Source organism: Ochotona curzoniae, unplaced genomic scaffold (genome assembly GCF_017591425.1).
Source record: "Ochotona curzoniae isolate NIBS_2020 unplaced genomic scaffold, NIBS_Ocur_1.0 contig_64, whole genome shotgun sequence".
In the NCBI taxonomy this organism is placed as follows: Eukaryota; Metazoa; Chordata; class Mammalia; order Lagomorpha; family Ochotonidae; genus Ochotona; species Ochotona curzoniae.
In genome coordinates this window covers 39,093,014-39,107,882 of record NW_024466502.1, presented here as the reverse complement: position 1 = coordinate 39,107,882, position 14,869 = coordinate 39,093,014, and the positions used below count along the sequence as shown (strand labels likewise).

The 14,869-nt window shown below is 42.9% G+C and overlaps 2 protein-coding genes across 9 annotated transcripts in view; both read left to right on the top strand.

Moving 5' to 3' along the window:
• The window catches only part of ELF1 (E74 like ETS transcription factor 1), an 89,862-nt gene extending 81,279 nt beyond the window's left edge, over positions 1-8,583 (top strand). For all 6 annotated transcript variants that reach the window (XM_040991331.1, XM_040991327.1, XM_040991328.1 and 3 more), the window contains 2 exons: positions 1,606-2,055; positions 6,591-8,583. In XM_040991331.1, coding sequence (XP_040847265.1) covers positions 1,606-2,055; positions 6,591-7,194 — 1,054 coding nt within the window. In that variant the 3' untranslated portion in view covers positions 7,195-8,583. The remainder of the gene's footprint in view (positions 1-1,605; positions 2,056-6,590) is intronic.
• A 5,283-nt stretch (positions 8,584-13,866) lies between these two features.
• SUGT1 (SGT1 homolog, MIS12 kinetochore complex assembly cochaperone) overlaps positions 13,867-14,869 on the top strand; it is a 31,910-nt gene continuing 30,907 nt past the window's right edge. Inside the window, exons 1-2 of one of the 3 annotated variants that reach the window (XM_040991326.1) lie at positions 13,867-14,259; positions 14,348-14,405. In XM_040991326.1, the coding sequence (XP_040847260.1) occupies positions 14,222-14,259; positions 14,348-14,405 (96 nt within the window). In that variant the 5' untranslated portion in view covers positions 13,867-14,221. Of the gene's footprint in view, positions 14,260-14,344; positions 14,406-14,869 lie in introns of all 3 variants that reach the window. The other 2 variants (XM_040991323.1, XM_040991325.1) reach the window with 2 other exon arrangements.

Below are 14,869 nucleotides of genomic sequence, written 5' to 3'. Positions count from 1 at the left end.
TGCACCCATGTGGGATACCTGGAAGAAGTTCCTGGATCCTGGCTTTGGATCAGCATAGCATCGGCCTTTGCGCTGACTTGGGGAGTGAATCATCGGATGGAAGATCTTCCTCTCTGTATCTTTGCCTTTCCAATAAATAAATAAATAAATCTTAAAAAAAAAAAAGTGGAGCTGCAGTAGAGCAGCTGGGACCCCAGCTGCCTCCCATATGGGCTGTTGATGTTGCAGAGAACACCTTCATGTGCTGCAGATCAAAGCCTGCCCCAGAATCTATTGTAATATAGGAAGTTATTTTGATTTCCATAAAACCTTGATGGAGACAGAAGATGCAGATAGATCTTGAACCTGAAAATTAAAAACTGAAAAGCTGAAAAATCTAAAATTATACTCAGGCAGGCCTGGTGTGAAAGCTCAACTAGCTACTCTTCTACCTGCAAGTGCCAGAACACCATATGGACACCAATTTCTGTCCCTGCTACTCTGCTTCCTATCGAGCTCTCCCTCCTTGTGGTTTGGGAAAGCAAGAGAGGATGGTGCTACGTCTTAATCCCCCGCATCCACCATGGGATGTCAGGAAGAAGCTCTTGGCTTCAGATTGGCTCAGCTGCGGCTGTTGTGGCCACTTGGGGAATGAACCAGTTAATAGAAGATCTTTTGTCTCTCCTTCTTTCTATAAATCTGCCTTAAAAAAAAAAAAAGTATAAATTGATCCTAGAGTGGATTTTTCTAAAAGAAAAAAAATAGATTTTTCTTTTTTAAAGGTTTATTTGAAAGAGTTACACACACACAGTGAGAGAGAATGAATGAATGTATGAATGAATGAATGAATGAACCTTCCATCCACTAGTTCATTCTCCAGATGGTCACAGTGGCCATGGTTGGGCCAGATGGAATGAGGAGAATCGGCAGTTTCATCCTTGTCTCCCAAATGGGAGATAGGGCTATGATCTATTGCTTTTCCCAGGGAATTTACAGGGAGCTGGTTTGGAACTGGAGCAGCTGGAACAGGAACTAGTAGTGCCCATATGGGATGCCACTGTTATAGGTGGTAGCCTTATACACTATGCCACAACACTAGCCTTGAGGGGTCATATGCTTTGACTCATTAAAGTTAGCATTCATTATCAATAGTGATAAGCAGGAACTCAAGAGAATACATTTTTAAATGATTCTGACATATTTATTACAATGAATATATTAATGCTTTGAGTAATATTTGACATTGTAAACATTTTGAAAGATGGCTAAACTGTTAAGGAAATGATAGCAGGATGTGGAATCCCTTCTACATTTTCTTGAGTTTATAGTAGATTGTGTATCCTAGCAAGTTAGTAGAAGAGTAGATGTTAAGGGCTAGAATAATCTATATACTAGATTCCTAATTAGAATTTCTTTAGATTTAGCTAATAATTTAGATTTAGTTGATAATGAAGACTACCTATACATAAACTTTTTATATTATACATGGAATTACTTATTCATTTACAGGTCTTGTCTCATCTGATTCCAGCTGTGAAGTTTTGTAGGTGATTAGCAAAACTTTATTTTGTTGAGCATTGTTTGTTTTATCGAAAAAATGTTGATGATGTTGTCTATTTTGAATAGGTACTATTACCAAAGGGGTATCCTGGCAAAAGTGGAAGGTCAGCGTTTGGTGTATCAATTTAAAGAAATGCCAAAAGATCTTATATATGTAGATGATGAGGATCCGAGTTCCAGCACTGAGGCTTCAGATCCGTCACTATCTTCTACAACCACTTCAAGTAGGAACCAGGCAAGCCGATCCAGAGTATCTTCAAGTCCAGGGATAAAGGGAGGAGCCCCCACAGTCCTAAAACCAGGGAATGCGAAAGCTACTAAGCCCAAAGATCCCATGGAAGCTGCACAGCCGTCAGAAATTTTGAGGACAGTACAGCCATCACAGCCTCCATATCCTACTCAGCTCTTCCGGACTGTTCATGTCGTGCAGCCAGTACAAGCTGTCTCAGAAGGGGAAGGAACCCTAACCAGCGCTGTACAGGATGAAACATTAAATTCTTCTGTTCAGAGTATTAGGTGAGAATGCAAGAATTACCATGCATATCCTCACATGTTGATGATGACGTTTCTGATCAGAGGTGTTATTTCAGTGGGGTGTAAGTGGCAGGTCCGGTGGTGTAGTGGATTAAATGGCTGATTAGGACACCAGCATCCCATGCTGGAGTGCCTGGTTTGAGTCCTAGCTACTCTTGGGCTTCTAGTTCAGCTTCCTGCTACTGCCCATAGGAGGAAGTGGATACTAGCCCAAGCCTCTGAGTTCATGCCATTCACATAGAAGACTTAGATGGAATTCCTATCTACTAGGTTGAGCCTGGTCTAGCACTGGCTAATATATGCATTTGGGGAGTGAGCCAAGAGATGAAAAATCTGTCATTTTGCCCTTCAAATAAATATTCTGAAATTTACCAGTTAATTATAAGTAACTACAGACCTTCTTTTTTTTTTTAAGATTTATTTTTATTGCAAAGTCAGATATATAGGGAGAAGAGAGAGAGAGGAAGATATTCTGGCTGGGCCCTGTGCAGACTTGTAAAAACTAACTATCATGTGGGCCCAGCATAGTAGCCTAGTAGCTAGAGTCCTTGCCTTACATACGCTGGGATCCCATATAGGTGCTGGTTCTAATCCCGGCCACTCCGTCCCAGCAAGCTCTCTGCTTGTGGCCTAGGAAAGCATTGTCTTTGGATTGGCTCAGCTTTTGCCTTTGTGGCCACTTGGGGAGTGAATCAGTGGATGGAAAATCTTCCTCTGTCTCTCCTCTCTGTATATCTGACTTTCTAATAAATAAATAAATCTTAAAAAAAAAAAGGAAGTAGTTACAGGATGTGGTTAAGAACTTGCATCTTCTAACATGTTGGTCACTCAAAAAAAAAAAAAAATTAGAAACGAATGATCTAGAAACAGCCAAGCATGAGGTTGAAGAAGATTCTGGATGTTGAACATACCTTCAAGTCTTCTAGCTGTGTTTCATCAGGTAAATGCCTGGTACATAGTAGGTTATGTAATAAATTATAATATTCTTGTTCTCTGAAAAAAAATGTATGTCCACCTCTGTCTCTTAATAAATTAGTGATAGTGTAAAAAAAAAACTATAATGTAACCAATATTACAGAATATAATCAGAAATTGAAAATTTCTGTACATGGGGAAAGGCTTAACATGTTGTTTTTCTTCTTAAGATTATTATTTATTTTTATTAGAAAGCCAGATTTATGGAGTGAAGGAGAAACAGAGAGAATGATCTTCCATTCCTTAATAGCTGCAATGGCTAGAGCTGATCTGATCTGAAGCCAGAGGCCAGGAGTTAACTCTGGGTCTCCTGTAGGGTGCAGGGTCCCAATGCTTTGGGTCATCCTCTGCTGCTTTCCCAGGCCACAAGCAGGGAGTTGGATGGGAAGTGGAACACCTGGACATGAACCAATGTCCATATGCTGTCACTTTAAGGGAAGGATTAGCCAATTGAAACATTGTGCTGAGCCTTCATTTTATTTTATAATCTCTGAATTTTTATTGAAAATTATTTTTCATAATTAATAAACCAATATAGTTACAGTTTAGAGACTGTAAGTCTACATATTTTGTGACATACACCAGTCTGTTATAAGGAAAGAACAACTTTTTCTAATTTGAACAAAAGCATTGAACAAAGGTATTGGGCAATATGAAGTATTTCCGAATGTATTACTCTTGTACTCTACCTTAGAGAAGGGAGGAGACAGGTGAGAGTTAGCTATAGCAAGGACTTTTATCTACCCTTCCTTAAAAGTTATATCTGTTTGTAGCTCAAGTTCTTCCCTACTTCAGTTTGCATTGTGTTCTAATGTTTACACACATAAGCTCTTTAGCCAGGTGGCTTATTTCTTTCCAAACATTTTCCTACGTATAGTGAGGATAGTATGTATATGGAGTGGCAAGTCTGTGCATGTTTATAGTACAATCTGTACTAACTCTATGTCACATAGTTTTACTTGCATATACACAGATGTAAATTTTTGGCATGGAAACTTCTGGGGTTTTTAATTTTAAAATGCTTTTTTAAAAAAAGATTATCGTTTTATTGAAAAGTCAGATATACAGAGAGGAGGAGAGATAGAGAGGAAGATCTTCCATCCGATGATTCACTCCCCAAGTGACCACAATGGACGGTGCAAAGCCAATCCGAAGCCAGGAGCCAGGAACTTCCTCCAGGTCTCCCGTGTGGGTGCAGAGTCTCAAAGCTTTGTGCTGTCCTTGACTGCTTTCCCACGCCACAAGCAGGGAGCTAGATGGAAAGTGGGGCTGCTGGGATTAGAATCGCCACTCATATGGGATCCTGACATGTTCAAAGCAAGGACCTTAGCCGCTAGGCCACTGCACTGGGCTCTAAAAATGCTTTTGAGGTTGTGAGAATAGTAATTTGCCCAATTACACTATTATACATTGTGTATGTATATAAAATTTTCATACTGTGTCCCTTATGAACAAATGCTATGTGCCTAAGACATGTTTTTGTCAAAACATGGTTTCTGGTTGTAGGGTTGGGTATCATAGTCAGATTCACATTCTACGTTAGTTACCATGGTTCAGATAAGCAGTAGAAAAAAGAGGAACACAGGGGATTTTGAAAAAGTTACTACTAACTCATCACTAATCTAGACCTTTATTTCTACCTATGGAAATTAACATTTGGTTTATGGGGAACTAATTTAGGTGTTATAAATCTGAAGTAATCAAGTGTCTACCATAAACAAAATTCGGAAAACAAATCAATTGAAATCCAGATGCTGAGTTTTAAAAATTTATTTTACTTATTTGGAAAGCAAAGAGAGAGTACTAACTTCCTTCCTTCTGTTGGTTTATTCAAATGGCGGTAATAATCAGGGCTGGACCAAGCTAAATCCGGAAGCCTTGGACTCTGACTTGTTCTTCCATATGGGTGGTGGGGGCCTAAACTTGGGGCCAGCTTGTGCTGCTGTTTTAGTCACATTAGTAGTGACCTAGATCATATACAGAGCAGCTCTGATTCCAGCTGGTGTCCTGATATGGAATGCTGCCATTGAAAGAGGTGGCTTACCTCACTGCATGACTACACTGGCTCCTGTTTTATATTAACAATGGCTAAATTTCACAACTGTAAAATTTTAAAGCGTATTTTCTTGAGAGGTAAATTGACAGAGACACAGAAATGTCTTCTGTTTGCTGGTTTACTTCCTTGAAATGATCTGAACAACTATGACTGTCCAGGCTGAAGCCTGGAGCCTAAAGTTCCATACAGGTCTCCCATGTGGGTGACAGGGACCCAAGGACTTGGTCCACTCTCTACTGCTTCCTCAGCATATTAACAGCGAGCTGGATCACAATTTTTGGAGCAGCTGAACTTGAACTGTTACTCCTATAACGAATGCCAGCACTGCAGGCGGCAGCTTTGACCAAGGTTTGCCCCACAACAGAAATCCTTTTAGATTGAATCATACTTTATAATTGATGTTCCTTTTTTCTTCAGTAGTAAGATTAATAAGTTGTATAAATCAGATATTTAAAAAAGGATTTATTTTTATTTGAAAGGCAGAGTTACGGAGAGAAGGAAAGAGAGATCTTCCAACTACTGGTTTACTCCCCAAACAGCCACAACAGTTCAGAGATGAGCCAATCCAAAGCTAGGAGCCTCACGGGGTCAGCCATCAGCATATCGGCTCTTGGGCCATTAACTGCTGCTTTCCCAGGCTATAAGCAGGGAATTGGATCAGAAGTGGAGCAGCCGGACTTGGGGTGTGAACCAGATGACAGAAGATCTGTCTCTCCTTCTCTGTAAATCTGCCTTTTCAGTAAAAATAAATCTTTTTTTAAAAAAACAGGAAGCAGAGCAGCTGAGACATGAACTGGCACGCCTGTAGGATGCCAGCCCTCGTAGGTAGAGGATTTGCTTGCTGAGCGATGGCACTGGCCTCATAAACTGGATTTTTACATGAAAGAATTTATATCAAATTTTTATCTTTGATTAAAATTTGTGAAAATTATTTGAGCCTACAAAACTGCCACCGCCTAATTTCTATTTATGTTTGCAAAAACTGGCCTTTCCTGCCAGGAGGAGGTTCCTGACTCGTGGCTTCAGAGTTGGTCAGCACCGGCCATTGTGGTCACTTGGGGAGTGAATCATTGGACAGAAGATCTTCCTGTCTCTCCTCCTTTCCGTATATCTGACTTTGCAATTAAAAAAAAAAAAGGAACATTGAACAAATTTGTTTAAAATCCTAATTTTCTTTCAGGCTGTTGTGTAGAACTTCTCTAAATATTTCAATATCCTCCCTTACCAAAAAAAAATCATACCCCATTTGTGGTAACATGGTACTTTTCAAAGCATTTTTTTCCCATAGTACTCATTTGATGGTGTTAATGGCCTGAGAATTTGTCATACAGTGTTTAATACAGTCTATTGCAAATGTATGTCATCCAGTGATAGAAATAGAAGTGACAGTTGAAATAGTCACTTTTTCAGAATGATTCAGATTCAAGTTTTAAATAATATTACAGTGTGTACTAATTGTCTTATTTTTATGTCATAATCGCAATAGGACAATACAGGCTCCAACCCAGGTTCCAGTCGTCGTGTCTCCTGGGAATCAACAACTGCATACAGTAACACTCCAGACAGTGCCACTGACCACAGTGATTGCCAGCACAGATCCATCGTCAGGTGCTGGGTCTCAGAAGTTTATTTTACAAGCCATTCCATCTTCACAGCCCATGACAGTACTGAAAGAAAATGTCGTGCTACAGTCCCAGAAGCCAGGCTCTCCTCCCTCACTTGTCCTGAGCCCTGCCCAGGTACAGCAGGTTCTCACGAGCAATGTTCAGTCCATCTGCAATGGAACGGTCAGTGTGGCTTCATCTCCGTCCTTCAGTGCTACTACTCCTGTGGTGACCTTTTCTCCTCGAAGTTCGCAACTGGTTGCTCATCCACCTGGCACTGTCATCACTTCAGTTATAAAAGCTCAAGAAACAAAAACTCTTATACCAGAAGGAGATAAAAAGGAGGCTGAAGATAATTTGAAAGAAGACATAGAGAAAACTGAACAACAGCCACAGCCCTATGTGATGGTAGTTTCCAGTCCCAATAGATTAGCCTCTCAGATAGCTGTGAAGCAAAACGAACTAGAGGAACCCAACTCTTTTTAATCAAAGTACCAAAGGAATTGTAGGTGATTAGTTTTTAATTCATTTCATTATCAGTTGTATGTGAATAGTGTGATTCTCATGTTCCACAGAGGTTCTTAAATTTTGTAACTGTTAAAATTAATTTTAGTATTAACTTTGACTTTGTTAAATGAGGGCAGAAAACCACAATGTCTTTGTTCTCCAAATGTTTCATAATTCAGTTGTGAAGGAACAGGCATTTTATACTATGAAGATATTCTCCTGAGATTTTTTTTCAATTGTTTAAGTATTTTGAAAGTTTCTTTTCTAATTTTACATTGTATTAGCTTTTCTGATTCTTTTGTAAATATAGTACTTATATGTGAGGCAAGAGAAAATTTATATAGGAACTGTTTTCATTCCACTTAAGTCTTGACTCTTTCATAGACCAGGAAGCTATTCTATGATTTATTAAAATGCTGATGCCATGTAGATTGCCTGTGTTGGCTGCCCTGTATAACGAACTATGGATATGTGCAATGACATGAAGAATCTTCAATGTGCCCATGATGTGGCTGTGAGCCTGTTTCAGAATCAAGACCATGTATGCAGCCCCAGAGTGGCTTTCCCATTCTAGTTGTGTCACTTTGGGCAAGCCACTTGGTCTTTCTGAGGCTTTAGTTTGTCTCATAGAAGGAAGGGCGTGCATTGGACTAAACCAAATGATCTCCAACTTCCTTTCTAGTTCTAAATTTTATTCTAACACCTATGTTTAAAATGTTTATCAATTAACACATTATCAGGGTACTTTGTACTGTACAGGTGGCTAAAATATTACAGAAAATTAGCTATCCTACAAAGTTCCTTCTTTTATTATCAGTAAGAGCTTCCATGAATTTTTCTTAATTTCTTTATTGACTCTTTAGACCACTGTGCATTGTGCTCCATAAAAAAATTTGCACTGCTGAGTGCTCAATAATATAGTGCTAATCTGAGAGAGTCAAGGCTTTCTTAAGGGCCAAGAAGGCAACTTGAGTCTTTGGCTAATCTGGCTGAATTATCAGTTGGTACAAAAGCATAATTGCTTTATGTTTTGGATCATTTTTATTGGGGTTGATGGGGGCAGGAAACTGCATACAGAGGTAACATATATATATCCAAGTTTCTGAAATGAAAGTTTTTGATTACTTTTTCAACTGTAAATAATGTACATTTCATGTCACAAGAAAAATTGTTTTCTGCAAATTTTTTAGGTTAGGAAAGAAATTTTTGTAGATGAAAAATTATTATGTTTAGAGGTCTAATGTTATATGTTTTCATATTAAAGAGTGAATTTGTATTTAAACAAAAGTTTAAATTTTGGAATCCTCTAAACGTTTTTGTATCCTTAATTCGTTTATTATTAAATAAATCATGTGAAAATTCTGAATATTTCTGTTTCCAGGTCAGTGTTTCTTTAGTGTACAGAGAATACTGCTGTTATTTATGGCATCACTATTTTTATCATGAAAGCTATTCAAATTGCTGAATGTCATTCTGTTTTCCTTTCTGAAAGAAAACGAGCACTTTCTGAACATCACATTGTGCATTATTTTCTTCATCTGTTCTCTGTTACTGTAACAGAATAATACTGACTAATTTATAACGAAAATAGATGTTTTTACTGTTTGAGGACAAGATGTGCAAAGCTCAGGCACTGGCAGGTCTACAGATTCTTAGAAGTCATATTGCAATATATGGTGCCTTGATCCTTGCACTGACAGCAACACTGCCATAAGAGCTTAGCAGGGAAATGAGAATCTTGTCAATCAAAAGCAGTGCACCAACTAGACGTACACACTGTGGGGGTGGGGGGAGGGGATGACAATAATCACTACCCTCATACCTTTCACAAAATTAATTTGAAATAGACAGCTTTGGATAAGCTCAGCTCTGACCGTTACAGCCGTTTGCGGAGTGACCTTTCTGGTTTTCTTCTCTCTGTAAATCTCCCTTTCCAGTCAAAATAAATAAATTTTAAAAAGAAAAGAAATGGGATTAGAAGGTGTTTATTTTTGGGAAAAAAGATTTTGAAACCAGGGATATGAAGGGTCTTCAATGAGTTTATGGAAAATGCCTAATATGCATGGATCTCAAAAAAATTATCTGCATCAAAATAATTCCATTTTTTTCCATGAATACTTACAAGTATTTTTAAAAAGATGTATTTATATATTTTTATTTGAAAGGCAGATTTACACAGAGGAGAGGGAGGGAGGGAGGGACAGAGTGAGGTTTTCCACCTGTTGGGTCACCCTCCCCACAACAGCTACAGCTGACCGATCTGAAGCCAGGAGCCAGGAATCTCCTCCAGGACTTCTATGTGAATGCAGGGATCCAAGCGTGAGCCATCCTCCACTGCCTTTCCACGTCATAAGCAGGGAGCCAGATCAGAAATGAAGCATGCAGGACTAGAACTGGAGCCATATGGGATGCCAGTGCTGCAAGTTGGAGGATCATCCTGCTGAGCCACTCTGCCAGTCTGAAAAGGGGTGTGTGTGTGTGACACAAAAGGCATGATCAACCATAAAAAGACAAATAAAGTGGGGCCATTTTGTGGTATAGTGAGTCAAGCAGGTAGGTGCCTACTTTGCTTGCAAGCCAGTTCTCTACTAATGTGCTTGGGAAAGCAGGCATCCATAAAGAGCCTTGGTTCTAGACCTGGCTGCTCCATTTCTGACCCAGCACCCAGCTAATGTGCCTGGGAAAGCACTGGAAGATGCCGCAAGTCCCTTGGTCTTTGCACCCACGTGGCAATTCAGAAGAAGCTCCAGGCTCTTGGCTTTGCCTGCCAGTCTGCTACTGCAGTCATTTGGGAAGAGAACCAGCAGAAAGAAAGTATGTCTCCCTCTGTCTGTGTAACTCTTTCAAATAAATCTTTATAAAAAAAGATTGGTGTCGCTGTCCTGCAGCAATGGTGCTCTGAGCTGATAACACGCATGCACACTGACTGATGGTTGAAAGCCAAAGTTTATTAGTGGCATCTGAATTTATACATAGAGGATAAAGGAGAAGGTATTGAGCTTGTCAACAAAACCCATCAACTGTTTCAATATTTTTGTTTGGAACTCTTTTGTATATTCTACCAAGTGTTCTTATTCACATGCTGTCCACTCAGCTATTCTCATACAAATGCTATCCCATTAGCCATACAAATGGAACCCACTCAGTTGTTTTCATATAAACATTATCCTATCAATTGTAATCCTGTGCTCCCTGACCTTCTAGGGTCACAATGTCCTTCTACAGATTGGTAAACTGGATGTTAAAACATTAACGAAAAGCCATTAAGACAATGAAAGGCAACTGGGAGAAGATATCTGAACTAAATGTCACTTCCCCTCACTCCCCATGGCTGCAGTGGCCAGAGCTGAGCCAATCTGAAATCAGGAGCCTGGAGCTTTCTCTGGACCTCCCACATGGGTGCAGGGTCCCAAGGTATTGGGTGATCATCAACTGCTTTCCATGCCACAAGCAGGGAGCTGGATGGGAAGTGCAGCAGCCAATATGTGAAAAGGCAGTAAATATGGGATCCCAGGGATGCAAGATGAGGACTTTAGCCACTAGGCTACTGCATGGGGCCCAGCTACTAGTATTTTTTTTTTTTTAACCAATTACCCAACACAATAAACTTGGTTTATGATGGCTGCTGCAGGTGTAGGAGGCGGAATTATTTCAGACCCAACAAATCACTGAAACCTCAGCCTGGAACCAGAAATGAGTGCAGGAGCTGGACACATCACCAGGCTAGCAGAACTTCTGCTATCCAATGACCTACTTAAGATAGACATTCCTGACCTTATCTGGACTGAAATAAAGCCTGTGCCAGCTCTAGTGTTGGGAGAGGTATAAAAACATCTCCTGGGCCTGGCGTTGAGGCCTAGTGGCTAAAGTTCTCGCCTTGAATGCACCAGAACCCCATATGGATGCCGGTTCTAATCCCGGCAGCATCACTTCCCATCCAGCTCCCTGCTTGTGGCCTGGGAAGGCAGTCGAGGACGGCCCAAAGCCTTGGGACCCTGCACCCATGTGGGAGACCCGGTGGAATTTCCTGGCTCCTGGCTTCAGATTGGCACACCACCGGCCGTTGTGGTCACTTGGGGAGTGAATCATTGGATGGAAGATGTTTCTCTCTATATATCTGACCTTGCAATAAAAAGAAATCTTTAAAAGAAAACAAAACAAAACAACAAGAACAAAAACTCTCCTGTCCCCCACCTTGCCTTTTCCCATACTCTCAAAGCCATTTTCCCTTTCCTTGCTGTGTGGAGAAACAGGTCTGAGAGCCAATCTCAATGAAAGCCTTATACATCTTTTCTTTTTTTTTTTTTTAAAGATTTATTTTTATTATTTTTTATTGGAAAGGCAGATATACAGAGAGGAGAGACAGAGAGGAAGATCTTCCGTCCGATGATTCACTCCCCAAGTGAGCCGCAACGGGCCGATACTATGCCGATCCGAAGCCAGGAGCCTCTTCCGGGTCTCCCACGCGGGTGCAGGGTCCCAAAGCTTTGGGCCGTCCTCGACTGCTTTCCCAGGCCACAGGCAGGGAGCTGGAAGGGAAGCGGGGCTGCCAGGATTAGAACCGGCGCCCATATGGGATCCCGGGCGTGCAAGGCGAGGACTTAACCACTGTGCCACCGCCCCGGGCCCTATACATCTTTTCTTTTCACGGATTGCCGGTAATCTAACAGTTTCTTCTAAAAGACATGGAGAGAGAGGGAGAAAGGCCTCTCCTTTGCTGGTTCATGTCTCAGGTGTGGCCTAGCTGCATGCCGAAGCTGGGCCGTGGCTGGGCCAGGTGAGTTCCTCTCAGGGCCCGCACAACCCAGCCCCCAGGGATCCTGTTGCCTCTCAGTGTGTTACTAGGAGACAGCTGGAGTTGAGCTGGGCCCCTTCTGGAACCCAAGGATCCTGATCACAGTGAATGCAGACTCTCAGCATCTGAGCTGCTGGGCCAGGCCCCCTGTGCCTGTTTCCATCATGCAGCAAGTCCAAAAATTTACCCCAGGAATCTGTAATAAGGGTCCTCTTCTCATCCTAGTTATCAGTCACCCATTTCAGATTTCTTTGACCTGCATTCCAGCACTTATCTCCCAATAATTTCTCCTTTTTTATTGGAAAGGCAGATTTGCTGACAGAAGTACATACAGAAAGATCTTTCTTCTTCTGATTCGCTCCCCAAGCGGCAGAAATGGCCAGAGCAGAGCTGATCCAAAGCCAGGAGGCAGGAGCTTCTTACAGGTCTCCCACATGGGTGCAGGGTCCCAAGGCTTTGGGCCGTCCTCTACTGCTTTCCCAGGCCACAAGCAGGGGGCTGGATGGAAGTGGAACCGCCAGGATACTATCTGGAGCCCATAGGGGATCCTGGAGTGTGCAAGGCAAGGATTTAGCACTAGGCTAGTGTGCCAGGCTCTCAACTTCTTTTCTCTCACAATAGTGACATACCTAAAGCATGCAAATCTAGCCTGCCTTCTGTAATTAAAAATCCTGTATCACACACTGTATCAACATCACTGAAGCACCCAAGCTTCTGAGCATACCCGAAGCAGCTCTTACAACCTGGCCTATCTACCTCTCCAGTCTAATGTTGTTTCTTTCACTTGAATTTAGCTCTATAAACTTGAGAGCAAGGGCCTAGCACCGTAGCCTCGTGGATAAAGTCCTCACCTTGCACACACCAGGATATCATATGGGCACTGGTTCATGTCTCAGGTGCCCACGTCCCATCCAGCTCCCTGCTTGTGGCCTGGGAAAGCAGAAGATAGCCCAAAATCTTGGGACCCCACACCCACATGGAGACCCGGAAGAAGTTCCTGCCTCCTAGCTTCGGATCAGCTTGGCTCTGGCTGTTGCAGCCGCTTGTGGGAATTACCCAGTCGGTGGAACAGGGTTTCTCTCTATCTTTCCTCCTCTCTGTGTATCTGCCTTTCCAAAAACTTCTTTAAAAAAAAAAGAAAAGAAAATTTCCTTTAAAAAAAATTAAGAGCATGTTAAGTTTTCAAGCACTCCGTTTTTGTTATCTGAATTGCCTTTTCCCATCTTTCATCAATGAATTCATTAATCTCTGGAGGCGAGCTCAGGCCTTGTATCTTTAAGGACACAATCTCCATACCTGATATTCAATTAGGTGCTCCTCCTGAATTGCTTAGAATAGGCTTAGTTTCAGCTCTTTGAAGGCAGTAAAAGGATTAGTTTAGACACAGTGCAGACGCTACAAATGTTAGCTGCTAGTACCTCTCAATTTCACTGCTTCCCGCTGCCCCCTGTATCCTGTGGAACTTGACGGAAGCTTCACTCTCAGGCCTGCAAAGGTCCAAGGGCAGCGGGGCGGGCCTCTTCTCACCTGCCTTCAAATGGAAAAGTTCTTTTTTTCTCTTAGTCTGGGAAACTGACATGAAAGAAACCCTACAAGGATCGAACAGTACACTGGGACCAATACATTGACCCGGGAACCAGAAGTTTCCTTCCCTTCTTAAGCTCGGTAAGGGCAAAACAGCTTCCGGCACCTTAGCCTCTCAGCGATTGGATCACGAGAAAGCAAGCGGCATCCGGGACTCGGCTCCCGGAAAAAACGACGCAGCCTCGAATGACGTCATGGCACGAAAAACTTGGTCGCCCCGCGGTAGCCATGATAGGAATGTAGCTCACTGTGACCCTACGCGCCCACGCTTCCCGCGCTCCCTCCACCAGACGTCGACACACCTGGCGGGTCCACACTAGGTCACAAAACACCCTTGTGAGCTGCCACTCCTGACGCCCGGCGGAGGGCACGGGGCGGCCTCGGCACGCGGAGAGGGCGGCCATGGCCAACGGAGGCCTTGATGGGCGGAGCCAGGGCCCGCGGCCACAGTCCTCCACCTTCCCGGCCGGCCCTGCGCCGCTGGCCCCGCCCCTGCCCCCCGCGCAGCGCTGCGCGGCCGCTCATTGGCTACTTAGGACGGAAGCTCGGTGGGTGTTTCTCCAGAAGTTTCCCCCTGGGCGGCGGCGGTCGGTTCTGGAGCCGCGGTAGCCACGGTGACTACCAGGGATGGCGGCAGCTGCAGGAGGACCTGCAATACCCCAGACGTGCGTTGCGTTTTTGCTCCTCCTTTATTTTGCTCTTTATTGATTTCTCCTTTCCCTCGGTTAGTGAACTGTGCTCTCTTCCTAGCAGGTTTCCCCAGACCTTCCCAGATGCTCTGGTGGATAAGGACCCCCAGGCGGCGTTAGAGGTGAGAACCCGCTCCTACCGTCTCCATTCTCCCTCAGGGGTTGCTTCTCCCTGCTCCCGGCTCTCCCGGGTTCGAGGCTGCTGTTGGGACTGTCTGCACCAGTACTGGGGTCCACGGTTCTACATTGGACCCGTTACCTCGCACTCCTGTGCTCGCCTTTCGCCCTCCCAGTCTGCCCCAATTCCTTGGCTTCTTCAGAACGAGAAACAGGTGTTCTCTTGCAGGCGTGCTGTGCATGATAGCTTTTTAAGAAAATTGACATCTATGACTAGGAGAGTGAAATCTGGGCTTGGGTTGCTTTTTCGTTTGACGCTCATCCTGTTACGGACTGAGCCCTGTATTGTCGGGTCTGTGTGAAGATCTCCAGAAAGTTTCATGTCCTTGAAACTTTTCAAATGTCCTGTGATTGTTCAGTCCTAACTGCTTTGTTCATCGGAAAATGTTGGTTTTGTGCAAGGTGAGAA